Here is a 27,224-nt window from a genome sequence, read left to right as displayed (position 1 = left end):
GGGAGGCAGAGGGGAGACGGACAGGAGAGGTGAAGGTATAAGTGGGGTCAGGTCACGACCCAACACTGTTAATAGACATGGAACCAATGTTTAAACTGGTGGAGACTGGAGCTCCTTGCAGTCTGGCGGGCAGAAGAGCTGGTAAACAGTCAATAAAATACATTGCCTCGCTTACAAAGTTCAGGTCATGACTGAGAGGTGGGTGGCTGTAAGATGAGCGCTAAACATGCCAATCAAGAGCTTGTTTTTAAGTCTATTTGTCTTTTTAAATGACAGGTTCAGGCTCTGTGTTGTGATGGTAGATGTTTGAGATGTCATTGTAGTGAAATAAATGTGATTTAAGTTTAGGTGGTTGACTTTAAATTCTGGACTTTTTGGGGAAAGTTGAAGTTGAGTTTTCAAAGAGTACAAATGCAAATGTTACCACGAAGACATTTTGCAACCACATGCTACTTTGTTAATTTGCTCTGTCCTTTTAATGAGCTTTTAATTACGCTGCTGTGTTCAGATCTGTAATTGGTTGGTACAAAGTTACGGGGATCCAAGTAGTAACAATAGTATCAAGTAACGAGGGAAATATCATCTAGGTTTCATGAATCAGGACTTTGCCATTTAAGTATCATGAAAGCATTTTGAGGACAGTCTCTTCTCGTCTATACTTTTTTAAGTATTTAGTTTTGAGCATTTTCTTAATGATAGCGAAACAGAGAGAGACATGAAATGTGGGGAAGGAGGGAATGGTAATAATACGCAGCAAACAGGCACTTGTGCTTGTGATGTACGCATCCTAAAATCTCAACAATGTTCTTGTCCTGTTGTTGTCAACTCTTGATCAGGTTTGTGAAATGAGATGACAAATGGCCCTATGTCTGGTTGAACAGCTGTTTCTGTCAGGGGGAAATTGGCAATACTGCCATCCAATCAGGGTACAGCTCATGAACAGCGACGTTGTTAAATTAATGACCTCATGTGCTCATGGCCTGCTTCATTAGAGGTTTATGTTGAGTACTGGGAATCAGACGCTTGGTGAAACATAGCAGATGTGTTTTGTCAACATACAGTACAGAAGTTATACAAGCTTGTCGAGTAGGTAGAAAGAACCATCCACTATAATAGCCATGGGGATAATAGAAACTTTACTGCTGTAGTGTAAAACAAAGATATTTCTAGATAATCATCTTGTTGTTTTAGAACATAAATGGATGGTGGGAATTAAACAGCTGTAATTTACCCCCAAAAAATGCAATCTTGTAGTATTTTGTGAAATTCTGATATAGTACATAGATGAAAATGGGTGATGGTGGCACTAAAAGAGCTACAGATACAACTGCAATGATTGTGAGTCACAGATACAATGTCACACTGTTGCGTCCACGTGAACACTCGTTTATTCGGCTCTTTAAGTTGCTGTTGTGACACCGGTGTTGCTGTGGAAGCCCGAGGGTTGGGAATCTGGATGGGAGCGGGCGTTTTATGGCAGGAGCCTACACTGGAGTTAAAACGATGACTGTGAGGGACTATATTGATCGCTCTAAGGCTCTCTGGGTACACCTCAGACAAGCTGAAGCCATTTACTGCTGCTCGTTGCCCAGGGCAATGGACGTAGAGAGGCTATTATGGGATTTAAGGACACCAGGCCCGTCAGTCAGTCTGTTAAAACAGCTTGCTTGTTTTGTACCCAGAGAGGAACAGCGGGAGCAGTTGTTCGCACATAGTAGTAGATTCCATTTCTTGAGATTACTGTATTGTTGGCAGTCAGTTAGATCAGAGCGGAAGATTGTCTGAAATATGGGGTTCAGACACACTTCAGAGGTGGAAATGGACAGCCTAGATATTGGGTCAAAGCTGACAAAAACAACAAATAAACAACAAGTTTTCAAGTCTCATGTATAAGGGCAGAAACCCTTTTTGCTTACAGTATTCTTGACAATTTCACAGGCACAGATGAATATGATGGCTGCCATAAAATGATATTCCTCTTAATTAATGATATTTGACTACAAATCAAAATACATCACGGATATATTCCTTTTATCGTGTCTCTATTGGACATTTTATCCAAGCAGTCAGTGGAGACACTCGGGCCTCAAGGCAAACACAGGACTGCAGCCACTGTTGACCCCCAAAGGTCTCAGTGACCCCTTAAGCCCATCACAATACCGACAAAAACACACTCATAGGTGACTGGTAACCTGAACTCTGTGGTCTCTAAACTCTGCTGTCACCCAGCCGAACACAGGAAGTAATCTATCGATCCAGGAGGAAGGGGGATGGTGGGATGCAGAGGAGGAGAGACGGCAGAAAGGGAAGAAGAGCGTAAAGAGCTGCAGATTTGCTGAGTGGCTGGCTGACAGATGGGGGATAAATAGAGTTTTAAAAAGACGCAGGGGAAGAAGAAAAATGCAAATTAGATTTTTGGATTTGAAAGCCTTTTTTTTTCTCCAACTAATCAGCTTCTTTCTCAGAGCAATAAGGTTCTGCTTGAATACACAGTTTTCTGCCAAAGCTACAACAGTTTGGGTTGTATGAGATTTCTTTATGTTTTTCCTCAGTGGTTTGATGTGAGGCAGAGGTCAGCAGGAAAAGGGTGATGATATGTCCATGCACCAATCAGGATTTAGTTTAATCTCAGGTTGTACAGGTTGCTACTGTCAATCAAATCTGACCAAACCACACCTACACAGCGCTGACAATGCAGATGAACTTTAAAGTTTTAGTGTGGTGAATAATTATGAATGAAGTTTTTACCAAATGTAACTTATTTAGTCATCAAAAATGTAAGAAAGTCTCCCCACATCTGACTGTGTGACTTGGTGCTTTAAAGGAAAGCACAACTGCAAAAATAAAGAGAAAACTTCACACATTGTCTCGCTTTTTGTGGTATATTTATTGATTTACAACATATTGGTATTGGTCCTTTTCACATTTTTGCCATCAATTAAGGGGTATCCATTGTTATATCTGTATTGGCCAACAGAATTCATCACGGTTGTTAGAGCTGATGTTTTAAAATGTTGTTTTATTGTACAATTAGTCAAAAAAAAAAAATATATATTGAATTTTTAGGAGTATAAAACCAAGAAAGGCAATTTGCTGGAAGCAAATAATATTTGATTTACTATTTTAACTTGAAGAGACTCAAACTAATAATTGCTTATCAACATTGTTGTCGTTATTTTTCTGCTAATCTAACCAAAAGCTTTTTGAACACCAATGCATTAGTTTAGAATTACCACTCTATAGAGTATGCATTGTTGTGTCTTAATTCATAAACAAATATCAGCTTTTAAAATAGCTTTGAAGTAAACGTGTAAATCTTTTTTAAGAATGCTATAATGTCTAACTTTAAAATGTCATACATAAAACAGTGAACTATTTGAAAGAGATCAAATGGAAATAAGAAGAAGATATCATACAGTATGAGGCATTAGCAAGAAAAAGGATAACAGAGAATAAAAAGGGAAGAGAAATAGTGGGTTGGATACGGTTTCCTCTACGCTGCAGTTTGGTTAATGTCCGTATGAATGTGACCGTACACCTCCTCTGTGGCTTAATGCAGAGACCTATCACATTCCCCTTTCCTCTGAACCAACCACTGGTAAAAATAGACGTTTCCTCTCCTCTCTGACTCCGAGCATCTCTTTTCTCATCTCCATGCGTGTGTCTACCACCTCGCTTGCTTTCGTCATCTTGTTTTTTCCCCGACATCCTACTCTCTTCCTCGCTCTCTTTCTTTAGTCTGATCTTTTCTATTTTTAATATTCATTCCACATTCACCTTCTCAATTCCTCCTACTGAAAGCAATCTGAGGTGGTCAGAGATGTGAAGAGGAAGGAGGAGGTGAAAGGAATTCAACTGAGAAAAAGTTGTTTTGTTTCCGGTTCTGTTTCATCAGTCATCTGTTCGATATGGAGAAAAATGCCTCAAATGATAATAAATTAGAACTTATTTATTGTATTAAACCTCATCGCATCTCACCCTTCCTGTTTTGTATGTTACCAAACCCGCTTTTAAACTGTTAAAAACTCTAAAGTTTATAATAAATAAATCCTAATAAATATTAGCTCTTAATATTCTTAATCTTTCCAACCTGCCGTGGGTACTTGGTTACACATTTGGACTTAAGTATTCGGCTTTTGATCCCATTATATTCTTACAGCATATAGCTGTATACCTAGAAGCAACAACTTCTTTGCATTGATTAAGGTATTTTGACAGTATATTATACTATATAAAATATTATTGTTTCTTTTATGTCAGTTAAGGATCTGAAGATCTCTTCCACTACTGCTCCTTACCCCTTTAATACTTGTGTTTAAAGCTTTAGCCATCCCACTACATCAAAACTCCTAATCACCATGAATATAATAATATATGGTGGCGTGTGGTGCAGTGGGTTGTGCGTTGGTGTTCGGATCAGGGGGTCACAGGTTCAAACCCCACTGCAGTCAGCATGTCGTTGTGTCCCTAAGACACTTCACCCCAAATTGCTCCTGTGGGGATCGCCCACAGTATTGAGTATGTAAGTCACTTTGGATAAAAGCGTCTAACAGGTAACATGTAATGTAATAAAAAGAAAAAAAGGTTTGCACTGTTAGGCTGGGACACTGGGATAGTCAAACCGTAAAAATGGAAAATAATTAAAGACATGAGACATTTTTGCCGTGTGCAGTTAAGATATGGATAGTCAAGACACAGGGGAGGAACAATTATTTACAGAAATGAAGAAATACATTAAGTATTTGGATGTGGCATTGATTTCAAAGCCAGAATGGTCACAGATGTATTCGTTTTCATGTTTTGTGTCTGACTAAGCCTTCTGTTCTGAAACGTGGAGAAACACTGAGGACAAAGTAAGCACCGACACACTGACGCACACCTGAAGGCTCTTGCACTTTCAGGTGAAAAAGACACATTTGCACAGGAGGGACACCAATACAATGATTTCTTTTATTGGAAAGAAAACAAACCTCTCTTTCTTCTGAAGAATGAAATATCTTTTTCAAATGAGCCTTTCAACAACATTGTATGGAAGAGGATCTTAGGCATGAGTCCATTTCACTTGAGCAGTTTTTTTTGTTCAGCTTTGCCTTTATGCTCAATATCACATGACTTTTACATGTTGTTTATCCTTACCATGGAAAGGCATTAAAGGTCGCCATTGTGCATTCATTAAACGGATTGCTATTTTAAATTGATGCTTTAAGGTCAGTTAGGTGATGACCATTGTTGATAGAGACAAATCAAAAATAAGGTATGGAAATGTCTGCCACTTACACATGAAGGTAAAACAGCCACTTGCAGTAAAAAAAAACATATCATTGTTTCTCAGAAAGTATAAATGCAAATAAAAAGGACAAATAAAATAAAGACAAAACATAAAATAGCATTTACTTCCAGTTAAATACCTATTATACTATACCGTCATATTTCCCAGTGTTAGCATTGTGTATTTCTTTTAGCTCAAACATCTTTAACCGTTCCAATAAAATCTGAAATATGCAATTTACAATGGTCAAACATAAAACATGTACAATTATGTGCAAAAGAATCAGATAAATGTAACCCTTAAATTAGCTTAGCATCCTTTTTTTAAAAGGAACTGTCAGGGTTTAATTGACAATAGCTTATAGCTTCTGAAAGGCAATGTTTTCTATTTAGTTGAATCGTTCGAAGTAATCTTGCCTTCCCAAATCCCAAGTTGACACATTTAAAATGGCTGAAATGTTGTTGCGTGTTGAAATGAAAGAAAAACAGTTATCTTAAATGATGGAGGAAACATTTCTCATGTAAGGTAGCTCCCAATGGAGTTCATTTAGCACGAATCAGCATCATGCTTGTTTTTTTCCTACGACATTTTGGAAATACACTTGTTTTCTTTCTTGTGGACAGTAATATGATTAGATCAACACCATTCTCATGTCTGTCTTTTGGGAACGCAGCCAGCAGCCTGTTTGCTTAGACATGTTGTATCTTGTTTGTTTAATCTGGATAAAAAACATAGGGCACTTCAACAAATGTGGCGTTTAAGACAATGTCTTTTCATCAATTCATTTTTAGTACTTGTCATGGCACATTTGATATTGTCCTACCAAGTGACTGTTTCATTGATATGGCTGTCCAATAGTTAATCAAACTTAATTTTGCACTAAACAGTAATGAATCCATAGCAAATCAGATTGTAATATACCGATATGTACTATACTTTTATGTAAAAAACACAACATAGCTTTAGTTTAAACGCAAGTTCACACTGGAAGCAACAGAAAAGAAGTTACATTCATGTTGCTGATGAAGCTACAATTTTTGTATATGTCCGTTTGTCAGTTTTTTTCTCAGCTTTCTATAAAAAACAAACACACATACAGATGCAGACATAAATGCACCCTCACCACAGACACACAAAAACACACCCTCACTTCCCAATCTCCCCGCTTCATTCACTTTGAATGTCATTAGTATTTGCTTCAGGATTATTCTAATTAATTATATTTACATTTTTTATTTATTTATTAATTTTGTTGCATTTTTTAAACAGTCTTCCTCTGATGGGTTTAAAAACAATCTCATGGTGTTTCTGATGCCTAATTAGCCTTTAGCTGATTGATTATTTTTCTCTTTTCCTCACCCCAAGGGATTGTAATGTGGGGTTTTAATCTAATCATGAGCATACTAATCCTTTTGTATTAATACACAAGTAAACTAAACCTACAAATTATACTGACTGTGAAGGTTTATCAACATTTTCCTCATTCACATATTTGATTCAGTCAATGTTTAACTGGAAACGCTTCACAAAGCTTTGCGGGCATTTCATTGTAGTGTTATAGAATAGTGTTCCATTCATTTGCAGAAAACCACCACCATACCAGACATAGTTTACAGACTTTCCAAAACACTCCCACCAGTAAAGAAATGAACCCTTAAAGTGAAGTATATGTAAAGTATAAACACTAAGTGCACTTTGAACAGCTAACACACCACAGTATGATCAATGAACACCACTTGAAATGTAAATTTTAAAACATGAGTGAAAGTGCACCGCCCCTTTTATGTCTTATTAATGGATGCAGAGGCTACTTAAGTGCACACTTTTAAGATAATGTGATGTCATTATATCAGCCATCTGAAAACCCAACGTGGTGTATTTGTTGTATTTTTCCAGATCACATTCTGTATTCTGACTGGAGTGTCTAAGGGTTTGGGATAAACAAGACTGTACCCTATTAAACTGTGACTCACTTTATATTCTCCCACATCCACGTAAAGTGTCCATGTCTTTCCTGTAGCTCTCTTAATAAAATATTCCCTGTGCATGTGCCCTGACCTCAATCTCTGCCAGCACTACCTGTGTGTGTGTGTGTGTGTGTGTGTGTGTGTGTGTGTGTGTGTGTGTGTGTGTGTGTGTGTGTGTGTGTGTGTGTGTGTGTGTGTGTGTGTGTGTGTGTGTGTGTGTGTGTGTGTGTGTGTGTGTGTGTGTGTGTGTGTGTGTGTGTGTGTGGCGTGCGTGTGTGTGTGTGTCCTCCCATATACTGACTTGACATGTGCACAGATGGTAGACGTTATGCAGTAAAATGCTACCTACATGTGCATATATGATGCACTTAAACACTTGACATGTGCATGTTATTATTAATTAATGTGTGCAATAGTGAATATAAGCATGTTTCTGTCTCCGTAATGTAACTGACATGTGCAGCATCATATCTGTTCATGTGTGTAAAATGTACATTTGTGAACAACATGTTAAAAAAAGTGCATTCAGATACATATTTACAAAGGTCTAATGCAGGTGTTCTATGTGCAGTACAAAGCTTCTTGTGTCTTTGTGTGCACATGTGTTTTTACAGACAGATACATGTATACTGCATCTGTGTCTCAGAAGGTGGGCGGGAGGAACAGATGATTAATTTAACAGCGAGACCTCCATTTGTGAACTAGTGTGTGTCAGTATAGGAAACTAACAAGGTGCGTCTCCCCTAGTGAGTTATAGACGAGGCAAGTCACATCTTAAACATCCTGTACTGTAAAAAATATGTTTCCCCAAAAAACATACCAAAGTTTTTGGATTTAAAGAGCCCCTGATTTTCCAGTAAAACGGAGCAGCTGGCAGGAGAAGGGGGAGAAACAGAAATGTGTCTCGTGGTGGATGTGCTGGATGGTTTGAAGGGTGTGGTGAATACCTGCAAAACTAATTTGATGGTTTTGTGGTAGTTTGAGAGCACAATTCCTCCCAAACAGTCATGTATTGTGCTCTACCAACTTCTGCTATGAGCAGAAGACTTTCAGAAACCTTGCCAACTGTACACAAAGTTTTCCCTTTTTTACATTTATTGCACACACGAGGAAGGATTGGAAGTGATCTGAATGCGTTCCCATATCTCTGATCACTTTTATAACTTGTCTTAATGGCAGCAGCTGCTGCCGAATGTAAGCAAAATCCCTTTTTTTCTCCGTCTTCAAAGACTCTTTTTCTTCCATATTCTTCAAAGAGGTTTTGGTTACTTGATTTAATTGGCCTCAAAACTTCCTCAAACTGGTCTGCTCTATTTGGCAGGATCACCAAGAGCCAGTAGAGTGGTTGGATTATATATTATGTTATTAAGCAGGGTAATACAGGGTCTAATGAGTGAAGTTGACTGAAGCAGCATTCGTTTCCAAGTGTGTTGTGAGCATGAAGACATATCGAGCCAATCTGTACCAGCATGAAGGGGCTCAGTTGGTAACGTCCAAAATTAGCAGCCAAGGTGCCTGAATCTTCCGCAGAGTGTGTGTGTCTACACTAGAGGGCTGAGTGTTACAGAATGGAGGTGTGTGTATTTGGGGGGAATGTAGGTTAATGGCTGTCTCTGTCCCTGTCATCTGAATAATTCATCCAACGGGAGACTTGTATGTGTCTCTGATTGGTTGATCAGGCTACTGCATCCCAGGGCTCTACCTGGTTCTTTTAGACATTGATAATGGACACCATCCATCTTACCACTGTCTGTGTATGTGTGTGTGTGTGTGTGTGTGTGTGTGTGTGTGTGTTGTTTGGAGATGTGGACGCCCCTTTATCGCTCTCCCAACTTCTACCTTTTCTATCCTACTAACATGCTCTCGCACGCACAAACACAACCACTCTCTCTTTCTTAAAGTCTCCTGTTTGTCCGTCTCCGTTAGCGTGAGACCGACTCCACTGGGATGTTCTGAAACAACGCACAGCCTGAAACACAAAAAACATAAATAATAACAAAAAAGACAGTAACAAAATAAAAGAACACAAATGTAAAATCATAATAATAATAATGACAATAACCGAGAAGGCCTTTAGTAGTTGCTAGTAGTGTCAGTAACACAAGAGTTTGGTTGCTTAGTATTTGTTAAAAATAAAAGCTGAAGAAAAAACACAAGGCTTTTGCAACATTAAACTAACTTTCATTTATTTCTCTAATGCTAAGGAAGAAAAATGATGTAAATATCCTTGTGTTGTTTTTCCACCCTTTATAGCTATACATACTGTGAGTCAAGAATCTTGTAAGTTAATACATCTAGTATTAGAGCAGAGAGGTTTAGTCAATTAGACTAATGTTATTCCGAACAGAGCGGCACCAGACCTCTTGTAGTCATTATACCTGGCAATACAATACTTTCGTAAAGACTTATAAGCTTATAAATCCATGGCCAGTTCCATGAATTGCCGAGGAGCAATTAAACTATTAATGCAAAAACTGAATACACAAACCAACACTCAAATAGTGCAAGTAAGCATGTAGGTATGTAGGTAAACAAACAAACACTCAAAGACAGATCAAACCTCCTGGCATCAACAGATAAACCATTTACTGTAATCAAGCCAGGTTCCATCCATGAGAAAACACACATGAAACTACAACTACGTCATTTCTGTAGAATTGGTGGTTTTAGTTCATATTGGAGTCAATGGATAAACTGGAAGACACTTATGTTACTGTAATACTTAACATGTGTACGTCTGGTGACAGTTACAGTGTTTAGCAGAAGAACATTTGTTCTTTTTTTATTAAATAATTATGTAAAAAGATAGAATTTTTTAAGTTCTAGATAGTTAAAAAGTTTATGAGCTTAACTCTGCTCTGCATATGATGTCACCCACTAACTCTGTACGGAGTAAACAAACACTAAGCATGTGTACAAATGTCAGAAGTAGTATAGACAAAAGTACTAAAATACAGTCAATAACGTCCTCCAACTTAAATTAGGTTTCAACTTCAACGGTGCTAAAACTTAACATTTTGACGTTTAGTAGGTCAAATGTTTTTAGTTTGATCAAAATTAAGTTCATTAACATTTGCTTTTTATTGCTAAACACAAAGTGCATCTGAGGCTTAAGGGATTGTATTGTGTTTTGACAATTAAAAGTCATAAAACAAGTCAAATGTTGACCTACTGCTAGTGCTGGAAACCCTCTCATCTCTGTGTGTGATAATGTTGGGTATATTTATTTATCAGTATTATGCAGTAAAGGTCACAGGCAGTGTGATATTTTATTCAGATCCACAGAAGAGCAGCTTCCCACTAAAATGTTTATTTAACACTCACAGTAGGGATAAAGTGACCTTTAGCCAAAACTTGAACACTAACCTTATTGATTCTACACACATCTGAACTTCGCTTTCTAGCCCTCGACCTTTCCACTGCACCCAAATCAATGGACACACTCACCTACTTATATTGCTACCTCGTACAGCGAGAACAACGGGCTGTTTAACATATTCAACTGTTTCAACTCTGTCACATCTGTGCCTGCAAAGACACGCATATATAAAAGATAATTAGCCTCATGTTTCTTTGAGAATTATAGGCTGATACCACCACCTGGCATGTCACAGAGGGAGCCAAACACAACAGCTTTATCGGTTCATAAGGATTATATGTACGCTACCAACCTGTCAGTTTATGACAGTGTCTGAGCCAGCCAAAAATAAATAAAACCTCTCTGCTGGATATGGCATAATGCTTTAAATGCATTCCAAATATCTGAGAGAAAATAAGAAACGTAACCAAAAAAACTTGCGTCTAAAGCTTTTGTGATAAAACAGTTGGAGGTGAGTCATGTTTTGCGAAACTTCAAATAGAAGAGAAGAGAGACATGGAGATTAGGTGAGAAAATAGATAATAAGAGTCAAATTCCAGGTGTGTCACAGCAGTGGTTTCTATTTAATTAATTGTAGCAGGTTTTTGTCCTCGGGTCTCAGTTACATTTGTTTTGATGTTCTACTGCCGAGCTACAAATGCTTAGCTACATTTAATAACATTGCTTCTAATCATTCTGACATAACTTTTTGTTTGGACCAGTGTTTTTTAGGAGGTATGTTTGCCAACTCACACTGCTATTGAGTTTTTAACATTTAGGCTAGTTTACCGTCAGAGGTCATTTTCTTGTTCTGATGGCGTGTCCGTTCTAGGAGAGAAAACTTGTTTTCAAACAACACATAGTGTAAGCAGACCTCAGACATTCTGCCCTTTCTGTTATTGTTTACAAATCCTCCTAATTGCCAGTACAAGCTGAGATATGTTGCTTAAGAGAACTTTTATTTTAACCTTGGTATACTTCAGTGAAGAACAGAACTTGTTTCTTTCCTACTGAGTACTGCTGCTGTTGGCAGAGGATTTATTGTCAAAATGAGAGGGCAGAATTCATGACAGAATACAGGACGTTGTTTAATGACATCCTCAAGTAATCTCCGACTATTTCTATAACTGATAGATCCCTTCAGGTATTTTCACACTCAAATGTCAAACTGTCTTTCTTGCGTGAAGATTTGCCTCAGAACTGAAAATATTTTGGCATTGACTCGAGAAATGTAGACATTTTATTCTCAATTGTAATTCAAACAAACCAAATAATTAAGAAAATACTGGGCATATAAATCTTGTTTGTTGTACACATTTAATGCCAGCATTTTATTAATACTCCCTTTGAACAACATCTGTGCATCACAACATTAAAGATTGAAAACATTGTGGCTACCATTCATTACAGTACAGTACACAGCCTCCTTCCGCATGCAATTCAAACTGCTTCACAATGACTGCGCTGGCTTTCTTCCCCAATAGGCACTGAATGGGAAGAAAATGTGGAAGTATGCAATATATGGATAAATCAGCATGGGCTCATTGGCCTCAGATAATTCACATAAAGTGTTACTCCTGTTGCTCCTACCCAGAAACTAATGAGGACCGAGGGTTAGGAGAGTCTGGGGTAGAGGCGATACTCGTCCTCTATGAGCTTCTCTGTTTGCTTATTGAAACTGAAAAAAAAGCCCTGATGGATAAACACACAATACTGAGGGAAACATCCAGATTGTGTTTAATCGTACAGTAGCTGCTTGTTATGTTGTGTCCCAAAACAATATCTCTACTACAGCTGCAGTTTTTAGGAAGAAGGATGCGTAATTAGGGAGCTGGTGCAGGGGAAATAAAGTCAGAGCAGGCAAGTAATGGCTGAGACGTCTGTCAGCACAGGAATGTAAAGGAGAAGACCATGCCAGGCAGCTGACGCTTTATGATAAAGGACAGGAGGAGGCGAGCCAAGAACAACAACCTGCTTTCCCCCTTAAGCTGCGATTGTCATTTGTGTTTGGTGAAAAATGTAGATAGAACGAGGTGATTTGCAGAGTAACCAAGGAAGAAAAACAACAAACTTGTCACCAACACTATATGACAACTAAGCATTGGCAACAAAGACAGAAACATTATTTGACCGGTAAGGAAGGTTAAGATTCACATAGTGACCAATACAAATCCACCTCAGATACACTATGGGTTATTATTTGTACCTTGCCTCTGCCATTCTGTGATTCAGCTGAATACTTCAGTGTGCAGAGGAGATCTAGTGAAATAATATTCCCAGGATACAGCGGAGGAATGTTACATGAAAGGGTTTATTGTTATTGCAGAAGGTTTCCATGTGATGGTTTATGCATATAGCAAAACCAGAACTAGGTCTGGAACCTTCTTCTATAAATCCCTTTATATATCCTGAAAACGAGCAGCTTCATACTAGAACAGACAGTAAAATACCACTAAGTAACAACGGAGAACGAAATGACCTTGATCCAACTTTCTGATGCACGGAGTAATGATGGCTGTAGTACTGGCATGACAGAGCGTCACACAATAAACATGTATGTCTCTGACTGAAAATCTCTGATATGAATTATTAGAGTTGAATTTGTCAATTTGTCAATAGCTCAAATTAAGTTATAGTTCGTACAAAGCTGGCCTCATAAGGATGTAAACAACTTCAAATTAAAGTCAGCAATTTCACCCTTTTATTATCATAAATTCAAGAGGACTAAGCCAACATAAAAATATGTTCAAGCCATATACACTTTAAATGACAAAAAATGAAATACTGGTGTGGTATGTGGTTGTTGTTTTGTAAATCAAGTGGCGTCAGCCATGAAATCAAATCAAATCTACAGTCCTATTTGTTACAATGTGTGCAGACATTCTTTCCTTCGTACTTCTATTTATAGGCCAGCACCTGTTCGTTTCTACTCTCTCGCATCGTTTAAACCAGCAGCTGCCTTTAAATATTTAAAAAGAAATACATTTTGGCACTTCATGTGTCAGGTTTCTGATGCTCAGTATCTCAAAGCAACACTCTGCCCAAACTCAAAGCTACAGTTTCAACATCAATGTCATGTTTGGCTGCCAATCACTGTCAGTCCTTGTAGGAGGAGTGAAAATGTTTTTCATCCTATGACTCACATCATAAACAAATGGGGCAAAGATCTCTCGGTTAGAGGCAACCTGCTGCAGTAATGAACCCGCGCTTTATGATTTGACGTCTTTTCTCTCCGTGTGCTGACTTTAGTCGCTCCCGGGTGTCGCTTCATGTCTTCAGTGTGTGTGTGTGTGTGTGTGTGTGTGTGTGTGTGTGTGTGTGTGTGTGTGTGTGTGTGTGTGTGTGTCTGAAGGTAGTGATTCACTCCTCTCCCAGACTCAGCGAGTGATAATGATTTAGTTTTGGATCAGTGCAGGTTGGCAATGACGCAGGTTACCGTGGCAACAGCATGCAATGGGCAACGGCAGTTGTCCATGTCAGGCTACAGACCTTATGACAACTACACACACATACATACAGACACACACACACACACAGACACAGACACACACACACACACACAGACACACACACACACACACACACACACACCACACACACACACACTGTATGCATTTTCTGTCTGCATCTCTCACTTCCTTCCTCTCCCTTTTGTTCTCGTAACACACACACAGCTGTGAGAAGCACACAAATCATTGGCTGTTGCCATCATCATTACCTTATCAAAATCAATGCATTTTGTAGGCTAATATTCACATGCAAGTGTTGTAATGATATGTTTTTGTTTACATAGTTATTTATTGACTTTTCTATTTGAGTAAAAACATTTACAATTTACAATTAATTGATAATGAAAGTAATTTGTTGCACAATCTGTCCAACTGTTCTCTGTATGGACTTTACTTACATTTGTAAGGCACCTCCTGAAATTGTCTTTCTTCACTTATATTGAGCAATCAGATATTTCTTACGAGAGCTGCTCCCTCTTATTGCATGTGTTGACTAACTGGTTCTTTTGGTCTTAGTGAACGTTTTATTTGCCAGTTAATCCTTTATATAAATTTGTTTAAGCTATATGACTTATTTCCAAGAAACGTACAAGTAAGGTGGCCCTTTTACATGATCCTTTGCAAGGAAACTCATTTTACAGATGAGTTGATTAAAAACTCATGCATGCATATACATATACTTCTCATTGTTTTGACTGTATTCCAGGTACTATCTGTTAGTGTAATCAGCTTTTTCTAAGGAAATACGTTTGATTTTCTGTACATGTCAGCTTCAGACTGCTTCTTGCTAAGTTGCAAAATCCTTTAAATCAGTGGACAGCTCAGCAAAATGTTAGGGCCTGGCCCTGTGCCATGGACTGGACTATAACAAACACAGTCATAAATCCAACGGTCTGCTCCAAGGCTGCTCACATGCAGGATGTGCCGAAGCCTCAGAATGTGTTTTCTCTCTCAGTCACTAAACCATGCCAAGTTTTCTTCCTACTGTTCACGTGTTCTGTCACTGTCTGTCTCAGTCATCCGTTGCTTTTATTTGTCATGTCCCACTAACTTTAGTAGTTGTAGTCAAATTTGAATAATTTTCGCTCAGATGTAATTTAACGAATTACTTTAATCAGCTGTCCAATTACAAAAGCATGATTCTGTATATCACCAATGTACCAGTTTATTTTTAATATACAAACCGTCTCAAAACAGTTCCTTCAATTAACTAATGTACAGAAGAAGAAGAAGTATATAGGTTTTGTTGTGCTTTTGAATGTTTTGTTTCCTACGGAGATGAGCAATTAATGATAACCTAATAGATGAGTAGTGTAGAAACGTTCAACATCAAACATAATAAAAAGATAATCGCCTTGCATTATTCATGCTTTTATACTTTATTAAAAATAAAGGATGATTAACATATTAAGAGATACTAAATACAGACTGTAATGAATAAAAGTCAACAATGGCTGTTGAAATCACATTTTGTAGAAAAATACAATAAAATTAAGCAAACAAATAGTTATCGTGAGCATTCAATAATTTTCTATTTAAAATCACTTGGACACATTGTGTAATTATCGTTATTGATTCTTGTTTAAATATAGTTTTAAAGTAAATGTGCGTGCTACAACTCCTACTGGATGTAATATATATTATTTAGCAAACACGAAAACATACCTTTTGTCGATTATGTTTTTATTCTGAGCACATGTGTACTGTAATCAAAGAAGATTTGGTCTGAAGAGTAACTTTGCAAGACATTATGCAGGTATGAACATACACTTACTGTATCTCTGAGAAAACCTGACTGAAAACACATTTCCCTCTTTTTCTTGCATCCTTGTTTTCTTATCTTTCCATCATTCACCCCCACTTTTACCACCACCCATCACCACTACACACACACACACACACACACACACACACACACACACACACACACACACACACACACACACACACACACACACACACACACACACACACACACACTGCAGACCAGAGCTGCTGAACGTAGCATTAGGCAGTTATGGGAAGGCAGGGTAAGGAGGCCGGAGGCATCCTGGTTCAGTCTGGACAGGCACACGATCAATTGATCAATCAATTAACCTCTATCTGTTATAGTGCAGCTCTCTCTCTCTCTCTCTCTCTCTCTCTCTCACACACACTCCCCCCCTTTCTGTTTTTTGCAACCTCTCTCTCGTCCTCTCGCTGCTTTATCTACTTCCCTGCTGTGCAGAAAATGCTCTACAAATATACAACACAAAGGCAGCCACACACAGTAAATGATATTGGCATCCATCTTTGCCAACTCGTAAATATTCAGGAAAACTGGGGACTTGTGTGTGTGTGTGTGTGTGTGTGTGTGTGTGTGTGTGTGTGTGTGTGTGTGTGTGTGTGTGTGTGTGTGTGTGTGTGTGTGTGTGTGTGTGTGTGTGTGTGTGTGTGTGTGTGTGTGTGTGTGTGTGTGTGTGTGTGTGTGTGTGGTCGCCTGAGTACAGCAGGACTATGTGACGTGTTGATCGAAATCCAAAGCCTCATTAACATAGACCCTATCATACATTCACTGTACTGCCAGGAAAGCCACATTGATGCAGCGTGTACACTCTGGCAGCCATGACATTTACTGAGCGACCAGCGGGACCTTGAACAACAACACACTGTCGTACCCTCGAGGGGGAAAATATCACACTGATGTGATGAACACAGTATAAACGTCTGCTTTCAAAAATAGTGTGGACTTGCATGTCTTGTCTCTGTTAAGATGACTTGAATTGAATGTCATTGTCAAATCGATATGACTTTAACATCAAAGACTAGTAACTTCAGCAGGACTTCATAATCTCCACAAACTAGAACAGTACATTTGATATCACCAACAACAAAACAGAAAACAACAGATGTATTTTTAATTAAATTTAAAACAGCCAAGATGTAGAGGTGGACAGTAACTTAGTTCAGTTAATCAAATAATATGTAAATATGGTGTTGAGGGTTCTTGATTATTTCTTTTTTATGTTATTTAAAATGTCTACTCAACTAGGTTTAAAGGGAAATGTAAACATTTTAACTGATCTAGATACAAACTGTTACTGGGCTGTAACAAGCTACATGGAAGAAACAATAATAACTATAAAACTATCAAGGAACATTTTAAGTGAATTATACATTTTCATTCATAATATATTTCATATACAAGTGATATTTAAGTTACTCTTTATTTTTGTTCATTGTGATTGTTCATATACAATCCTCCTCTCATTTCTCCTCATTGTTGAGTACCACCATCTGTCAGTTTTCATCAGCGTTTTCTTGGGAAATACGTTAGATTTTCTGTTCATGTCAGCTTCAAATGACTTCTTTCTTTGTTGCGAAATCCATGACGTGGACAGCTCAGAAAAAACCTAATCCCATTTTCTCCATTGTTTTGGACTATGAAAAGTGTTTTCTTTTACATTTCAGTTACTTGTAGAGACTTAAGGACAAAAAGACTGGGACAAAATGTATGGAAGTTTTAAAATGGCATTATATTTGTTGAATGCATGTAATGGTGTATATATGACTTAAAGAAGAAGAGGTGTGGACTTGCTCTTGACTTGGGACTTGTCACTTGATAGCCAAGACATGAGCCTTATTTGCAAAACGACTTACTTACAAGTCTGGCGACTTACTTACAAGTCTGGCGCTTGGGGTTAACGCGACCAACAACCAATCACATTAATATCCTGCCCCGGACACACAAAGCACGCGGTTTGATTGGCTAGCGCTTGTGCATATGATTTGATTGGCTGACGTCGACGCTTGAAAAGTTGAACTTTTCTCAACTTTCACCGCGAGCAATGCAGGCAAAGCGAAGCAACGGAACCACAATGCAGTTCGGCAAAGCATGACGTCACCCCATTCAAAGTGAATGGGAAGCGTCTCCGTTGAAGCTTCCAACGGAACCGTGTGTACGAGGCCTAATTCCCTCAAACAGAACTCAAACCCTTATATACTTGGTGTGTCTGAGTCCTTCGCACATGTTATTGTGACCATAACATCTCCATTGTAGTTTGTGTGTGAGCTGGCATATAGATTTCAAAGCTCTGCCTTCCTCTTATATATTTTGTAAGGGATGGTCTTTATGTACATATTAGCTGAACCTGTTTGTGTTCCTGAGCAATTTGAATTACGAAGATTTTGTTAATGTTATGTTTTTCTCTTCTCTTGGTTTGGTGGATCGCTGAGTTAAGTGTTGTTTAAGGAAACAGTGGCACCAATGTCATTAGCTCTTCTCTCAAGAGAATATAAGGATACACTTAAGCAACAGCGAGGGATATTTCTCTTTTTATATACTGTTCAGGAAATGCAATATGAGCCCTCTTTTGGGGGGAAATTATATTGATGTTTATGTAGCAATTACATGACAGTCAAAACATTCTTCCTCATTTCATCCATGCTCAGCCATCAGAAAATAACATTAAAGTAAAATGATTTCCATTAATAAAGGACAACTGCCGCCAGAAAACCTCATATCCTAGACTCTAGTATCGGCCTTGTCCTTAATATGCAGATAAATATGTAGAAAGGATGTGCTCTTGGTTTCCTCATATGACCATTACAAGTCCATTTATTTCATTTGATCTGCAAACAAGGTCACACTAAACATTGCAAAGTGCTTCCTTTTTAAAGTGGGGAATAATCAAATAAAACAGTTCTCATCAGCTGCTCTGTAATCATGTCCATCTGTTCCCTGCACAAATTGTAAGTATTCAAAATGTTCTGTTCCCATACTGCACTCCCAGTATCAACTTTGTTCTTTTTTAACACTCCGACCGTCTGTAAAGGTCAGGTTGACAACACAAGACGTGCCACTCCCTAAAGAAGATGACGAGAGGGAGATACTAACAGTCACTATCTCCATGTTTTCTGACCACACACACTTTCCCTTTTCACAACAAAAAACGTTAAGTGTTTGGTTGTTATCCATCTGATTTTAGACATGAGTGCTTTCACATCTGAACAATACAATTATAATAAAAGCAAGTTAAGGACTAATCTACAGAATATGACATTTCCAAAAGAGTTTTCCAGTTTTATAACTAGAAGCAAAGACTGACTACAGTGCAGTGAGTATTTCTTGTTTTCTGGGCTCGAAACATTTCTTTGGGGCCTATTAAATCTATGTTGCACAATTTGATGAAAGATGAGAACACACCAGAAATTAATGTTAAAAAGGCTTCACTTCGGAAAAGTACACTCTCCATTTTCAGAGCACTTCAAACAATCACTGCCCTCAGGGTTCGCCATAGGCATTTAGTATTTTCTTCCCCCTGCTCTCAAAACGAAATTCTTGAAAAACGTGATCAAAAACACAAAGTGTAATAATAACCACCACCAGAGCTAGGGCCTTCTTGTCTATCATTCGTAATGTTATGTTCTGTACCGGGACTTTGCCTTTTGTGCATGTATACAGCAGAGTGCATTACAGTTGGTCTAGATGTTCTTGCTTATCAATTTAAAGTATTAATACATACTACAGTTATTCACAAAATGTGGTTTTATTTTGTAGCTTCAGCCAGCCGTACTACTGATACAGTAATAGCTCAAATCTGTGAACATACAGTAGTGGTTAAATGTGGTCAAATGGGGCAACAGTTGATCATAGTCGTCCACCAATAAAACCCTAGTTGAAGATAACTGTAGTTTCCTTTAAAACATAGGAAGTAAAAAACACACTGAAGTCAATAAACTAATTTATATTCTCTTTCTTATATCAATCATTTTAGTGCAGTTCACTCCTATCATTTATCTACATTTTCCGTGAATAAGTTGAGGTTTATTATCTTGATGTCTTTTGTTCTGCACACTGCTTATCAGATGCATAATGATTCAGTTCAGGTGTCTATAGTTTCAATGCAGCACTTCAGTGATTCTCAGAGTACAAGCCAAAGCTGCTTCCCTCAAACAACCCACTGACTTTCAACACGTTGTTATGGTGTCTATGGAAACGCACTTGTAAAGAAAGACAGTTAAACAGATCGCAGCTATCATTCAGACTTTCTAACCAGCTGACCCTTATAATGTGCCCTTCTCATTTATGAGGGATTTTGTTATTTGCCATTGTTAACACACACACACACACACACACACACACACACACACACACACACACACACACACACACACACACACACACACACACACACACACACACACACACACACACACACACACCAGATAAAATACAGTTGTATATTTGTCAAACACTGGTGCTTGGAAGTCTACATGATTTCCGATTCTCGTGCCAAATGTGTTTATCTAAATTAGCATAATGGCTCGAGGCATGATAATGTTGATGTGACAGTCACTTCACCATTCACATTGATAAATGATCAGGTGATTTGGTACAAACACTAGTCATAGAACATGGTACAAGCATTCCCAGTTGATGCATTTTACTGATGTTTGTGATAGCCTGGATATTATTTCTAGTGCCTGAAGCAGTTTTAAATCTTTTTTTAATTGTTATATGTGAATAACTTTGGACCGATGTCATGGTCCCGAGAGGTTGGTTTTCAGAACGTTTTATTCCCTGACTTTTCATTTAGGTCTGTCTTCGGGTCAACATGCCTATGTTAATAACCTGCAAAACTCATGATATTAGATATTTGCTTCAGCCTCAGCTGTACTTGTGTTTGTTGCTAATATGCAAATGCTAGCATGCTTAAAAAGGTGAAATAGGATGTTAAACGTATACCTGCTAAACATCAATATGCAAGCATTATCACTGTTAACATACTGACATTAATATTCAGCAATGGTTAAGTAACTTAACCCGTGTTTAGGCAGTGAATGCCCGAATATCGCATAATACTGTTTAAACCAACTACCGCTGCAAGCCTATTGAACAGTGTTTGTAAGAGAATCTCAAGAGCTGGAGGCAAAGGATGCTTTTCTGCAGGGAGAGGAAGCAGTTAGAGGGTGAGGAGGAGGAGGTGGTGTACGCTGAGCATGCTCTGTAGTGCCTTTGGCCTAAAATGAAGCTCTGCTGACCTTGAGGGTGTCATATCGATTGATCAGCAATGATGAGCTGTGTGTGCATGTGAGTGAGAGAGAGAGGGAGGGATGGAGGCGTGTAACTCCACCAAACAAGGAGAAAACTGAAACCTTCTCTAAGGATGAATCATTGATAAGTGGACAAGGGAGGATCTTCTACGTCCATCTCTCTCTTCCTCTCACTTTTTCTTTTGTTTCCCTCTTTGCCTCGCTTCTCCTTTAACATCTGATTCTTAAGCTCTTTCTCTCCATCTTTTTTTTCCCTTAGACTGTCTTTCCATCTCTTCTTCTCTCCCTCACTGGCTTTCTCTGGGTTTTTCTCACTTTCTTGTCAAATGTCAGTTTTAGCATTCACTCTCTCTTCTCCGTCCTTTTTCTCCCTTTCTGCACTTCACATTTACGGTTTCGCATTCAATCACTTCTTTTTTTCCCCTGTTCTGACATTTCTGTCTTGTTCGTGCACCAGATGTCAGGTTTATGTTGCCGCTTCTTCCCTACAGGTGCTTAGAGGGCATGAACATATATAGATGCTGTTTTATGTCCTCCCCTCTCTGCCTGTCTGTCCAATGTGTTTTTCTCTTCCAAGAGTCTGCAGTGTGTTAAAGAGGGTCGTTGTGTGTCGTTTTGTGAAAACCTTCAAGAGGCCTATTTCACCCAGATTGCTGTCAAGGTTTGTTTCTCAGAGTGTAAATCTCTTGGTTGTAATGGTATCATTTTTAAGCCATGAACATTCGCTCAACATTTTTACTTTTTCTCTGTTCTGTCTTGCAAAATAAACTTAACTTCAGCAAGTGTACATTTTAAAATGAAACCTAAATACCCTTTTGCACTTGTTCATGCACCTAAATATAAATAACAGCTGCTGCCAATTGAACTTTACAAGATTACCTTCCTTCTGAGCCAATCTGTGGCAAATGAGACTCACAGGGGAAAAACTCCTCATTTGGTTAGGTGTAATGTAGCCTTGTTGTGGTATGTTGGTTCCCAGACTCAGGCGGTGTAGTTCGATCTGAAAGTTTAGCCTAAATTGTGAGCAATGTGGATTTTAAGTAACTGAAGTAACAACATTACAACGTAAACAAGTATTTCAGGTTTAAATGAAAATACTATAACGACTTTTGACTTTCAAGCAGCAAATCTATTGTATGGTTTCTGGTCTTATTGGCTAATAATCAGAAGCAATGCCCCTGTTACTACAGATAACATCACTGCACTCACTTTATTTTGTTTATTTGAAAGTACCAACTAAAAATAATTAAAAGTAGGAGTCCTGTTTGGGACGTTCAGTAGTTTCAGTAGGTGTGAGGATTTTTAAATGTATGATCTTTTAATCCTGGGTGAACCTCAAATAAAGTTTGCTCTTTAATATCTGAAAAACATTTGGCGACTTAAGAGCCATTTCCCTCAGGAGTTAGTTGAGAGGCCAAAACTAGCCTTTAGTTTGCTAGCATGTTCACGATGACTTTATAAATGATAATGTGTCTGTGTTATGTATGGCCAACAAATCCAATACTGCATGTTTAATATGTCAAGAGCAAAGTCGAAAAAGATTTATAGAATTTCCGCTACGGTAAAGCTTCATTCACTCTCTCAACACTCTCACCCACATGGATCATCTGCCAACACAGGAACACAACAACTAGCCTATACACAGTATATAAAATATCCATCCTGTGAGTGTCAAGAAGCGGATTGTGAGAAGCAACCTGTACCAAATGTTGCCCATGTGTTATTGATGGGTATGGGGCAGAATAATGAATTCAATATAAATAATATAAACCAACCACACTTTCTTACTGAACTGTCAGACGGAGACAAGCAGCGATTCCTCCAGTCAGCGCAGAGATGTCCTTTTTTCCCCGGCACACCTGCTCAATACGGGCCTGACACGCTCTCTTCACACTTTGTGATCACAAGTTCCTCACCGTCAGCAATGACTGTGATCATGTGGGGTTGTGTACGTACGCATCTGTGAGCATGTTTTAATGATTTAGATACCATGTTGCCATGAGCAAGAGAGCTGTGGCACTGGTAGTGTGCTGAGATCTGCGGTTATAATTGTGTTTTTAAGTGGAACTTGGGTCAGCGGTCCGATATAGGAAACATGTGGAGGTTTCAAACTGTTGCCGTGGTTTACACACTCTCTAACGCTGTGTGTGACTCTGCTGCGCATATTGACACCACTGTCTCTCTCCTTACATGCTGCAGGGCACATACATCTGGATATATGTGGAGCGTGAGGACAGGACCGCATGGGGAGAGGAAGTCGACGGTGGAACGGGAGAAGGATGAAGACTCGAGGGGAGCAATCAAAAGGGCAAAACCGTAATGTGACCCAACATCCTACACACATGAAAGCATACACGTGCAAAAATGCTTGGACGTACAAAAAACACACACATTCTGATGTATAGGGATGCTAAGAGGCATTAGAGATATGTTTTTCTTCAGAGCAACCTCATTCACCTCTCCTGGAGGAAGAGTGAACGTCACACAAAACCATAAATCCACACACACTCTCACAAACACACACACACACACACACACACATACAATATATATATATACTGGCTGCTTCATCTGTCTTTCACCGCTTCCCTCTGAGGGGCCATAAATCAATCACTGCCAGAATACTGCACTTCAACAGTGCAACCGAGAGTCAAACACACACAGGCACATACACATTTATTCCCTTTTTGGTTTGGTCATTTGAATGTCAAATGTGGACCTTCGCTGCATCAAATGCTAATGGTTCAAGCGGCGCCAAAGAAATTGATTTATTCCTACAACAACTGTATCTTTAAACAGCATAAATTACTTCCTCAGAGTGTTGAGTGTTTTGGTTGCTTACCATGAATGCATTATACTTTTTCAACCTAACTAAAGTCAGCTAAATGGAAAGCACAAAAAAGCAGTGCCTACACCAAACGTATGTATATTAACATTTACACAAAGCTGAATATCAACGTTCAAAAAATGAGCCAGTGGAAATAGAAGATGAGCATCTGTCTGCTTACAATTCTTAAACTGCACATTGACCATGAACTACATTTGAAAAACAGAATTTCCATCATTATGCATGAATACAACGAAGAGCCGATGGGGGTGTTGTTCAGTGGTTATTTCACAAACAATGAGAAAATATCAGCCGTGTAGAAATTAGCAAAAAGAAGACAAATCAGTTCTAGTACATCAGTATGATAAATATGAAACAATAGATTAGTTTCACTTGCTGCCATTTCTAGAAGTCACACATTTCTTTGAAAATGCTTTTAGAAAAACTTGAGCAGCAAAACATACAGGATGAAAGTGTGTGTGGAGGGAAAGGGGGCGGGGCACAGTAGTTTAACATCAACATGACAAAGACCACAGGCGCTCAGTTTAGTTGACATGCGTGTTATCACCAGCAGCACTCAGACCCAGTGAACCTCCTTCAGACAGCAGATGTTTCCACCTGAACAGAATGGATTCATGGACACACGATGGGCCGCATAATAAATGAGACGGGAGTCCTTCAAAGCTGCTTTTTCTTCTCACATGTAGCTGTCCCATCTTGACCTTAGTTCCAGATTATCCCTTTGAGGGCTGAAATAACCACTGCAAGGAAGATGTCTACTATATCCATGTAATGTGTACACACAGTAACTGTGGCGCAGGGGGAAAATAAGTCTATCAATCAGAGGGTCAGCGGTTCAATCACACCCCCATGTCAAAGTATATTAATGTTTCTCTAAATTGCTTTCGATAAAAGTGTCTGCTAAATTACATGTAATGTAATGTATGACCAGGAGCCTCATTTAACTGGCGGATAATCCACAATAAATGTGGAAATGTACGTACACATGGCAATAAATATTCAAATTTATAAAAAAAAGCTGCATACACATTCCAGTGCTACATTTCCTTTATAAATCCCAATTAATGTTAGTGGATGTGCAGGGCAGCCTGTCCTCCTACACAAAACTACCATATATGCCGATTGTATGGAGCTATTTCAGGGTCATAAGTTTTGATCATTCAAAAAAATACAATTTATTTGAAAGTTCAAGCTTTTATCCTGAACTTTGAAAAATACAATGATGTATTCAAAATAAAAATAAGTATTTGAAATATTTTTTCAGGTTGAATATTATTTTTGATTCAGTTCAGCAATTTTTTTTTAATAAAATATTTATTTTCAGATTTCACTTTTATACATATTTTGATATTTTAATCTTTATTTTTTTCAGTTGCATATTTTTCGTTTTCAGATTCAAAACAATTATTTGTTCAGTTTCAAATCTTGTTTTTTCAGGTTTCACATTGCTTTTCACCTTCAGATCGTTTTTCACTTTCAGATATTTTTTTTTTCGCTTTCAAACTTTTGGCCCTGAAGTTGTTTGGGGGGGCGGGCTTACCAAAGAGTAGTTTGGCATCCTGAGTGACAGGCCTCCCTCTGTCATGCTAACGTCTGTAAAGGACATGTCATTTGGGAAATGATACAGGGTTCTACTTTGTTTTGATTTTGGTGTTTTGGGGCAAATATATTAAAGGTCACCTACTGTATTATGCAAAATCCACTTTTTCATGTATTTTATACATAAACATGTGTCTCCTCTGTGTAAAGATATTCTGAAGGTTTCAGGAAAAAAGATTCGCCCACTTTTTGTCCTGATCCATTTATATAAAAACCTGTCTGAAAATGAGCTGATCAGATTTTGGCCACTTTATGATGTCATAACGATTTTTTTGGCTTGTGTAACCATTAGCCAATCACCAACCAAGGTAACCCCCCCCCACCCCCCTTATCACCTGAATCTCCTCCTAGAGCACCATTGTGTTCTTTTTAACCAAATATCTCTCAGAGGGGTGTGGGGAGTGGCTCCTTATTTTCATCTAAAGTAACAGACAGAGAATCAGCACTTTTGAAACAGGGCTGAAACAGAGGGGTTTATGGGATGCTGCAATGGGTGATCTGTTCGGTATTTCGAGCCAAACACTTCAGAGACATGTTTTGTATATATCTGACACCTATAATATATTGATGGAAAACAGTATAATAGGGGACCTTTAAAATGTGTTTTTGATGTATCCATGAATCCATCCAATGCTACAGCTATGTTAATAGTCAAAATCTAAAACAAAACAACAACATTTCTGGAGGATTCATTCTGTACTGTTTGTCCTTCCCCGTCAAGTTGAACATGACCAATGACTATAAAAGTAGGAAGTCTTACCTTTGATGCCAAACTTGGAATTCCCTCCAAACTTGAGAATGACCAACATTAGAAGGAAACCGGTAAAGGCCACAGCAGCAATGCCCACCACCACGTACACCTTCACATTGAGGAAACAGAGTTATACTTTATACAAAAATATAATGACACCAGAAGTTATAGACTATCGGCATATTTTCTAAATCCCTGCTTTGTCTTTGTATCGTGGTGTGTCCGTGCAGTTCCGTTTAACATGATCAAAATAGATCCAGCTCAGGTATCGATGAAATCAGCAAAGAGGACAACAGTAAAATGTGACTTACAGCGACTCCGTCTTCAGGAGGTTCTGTAGTGGGGGCGTCTGTTGAAGGAGAGATGGTTTTAAAAAGAGAAGAGTCATTAGAGAAGTGAAGAATAGTCTTGTTTGTTATAGTAACATAAACATCCTTGAGTAAATATAATGTTGAAGTTGATATGCTTCTGCAAACGTTTAACATTGTGTGCATCTGCTCCAAATAAAATATAAATACTACTATACATACCTAAAGAAACTCGGTTTTATATTTTTCCACAGCTAAACAGGGTCTTTCTTATTATACTTATTAGGACTAACTAGCTCTACACTGAAATATGAAGTATAGTGTTTTTTTATTTCCATGTTTTCTTCATCATCTTATGATGAGGATGCTGACTTTTGCCGGGAAAAATACCATCTGGGCCTCAGTGTTTATGCTATGAACTTGGCCCTTAAGTTCATATTCTGGAGTTTCTTATTGGCTTTTTATTTGAAAAGGGTCACCTGGAAACATAAGTAGCTGGATAACGTTTTTTAAAAGAGCTATGACAGCATAAAGATTCACATTGATGTCATTTGAGAAGGCAACATTGATGAAATGGCTT

General features: G+C 38.3%; 1 protein-coding gene across 3 annotated transcripts in view; it reads right to left on the bottom strand.

Moving 5' to 3' along the window:
* Positions 1-27,224, bottom strand: part of ntrk2a (neurotrophic tyrosine kinase, receptor, type 2a) — a 96,933-nt gene that overhangs the window by 50,448 nt on the left and 19,261 nt on the right. For all 3 annotated transcript variants that reach the window (XM_034234976.1, XM_034234973.1, XM_034234975.1), the window contains exons 12-13: positions 26,648-26,685; positions 26,346-26,445 (exon numbers count right to left, since the gene is read on the bottom strand). In XM_034234976.1, the coding sequence (XP_034090867.1) occupies positions 26,346-26,445; positions 26,648-26,685 (138 nt within the window). The remainder of the gene's footprint in view (positions 1-26,345; positions 26,446-26,647; positions 26,686-27,224) is intronic.

Source organism: Gymnodraco acuticeps, unplaced genomic scaffold, assembly GCF_902827175.1.
Source record: "Gymnodraco acuticeps unplaced genomic scaffold, fGymAcu1.1, whole genome shotgun sequence".
Classification (NCBI taxonomy): Eukaryota; Metazoa; Chordata; class Actinopteri; order Perciformes; family Bathydraconidae; genus Gymnodraco; species Gymnodraco acuticeps.
This window is presented reverse-complemented; position numbering and strand designations above follow the sequence as displayed.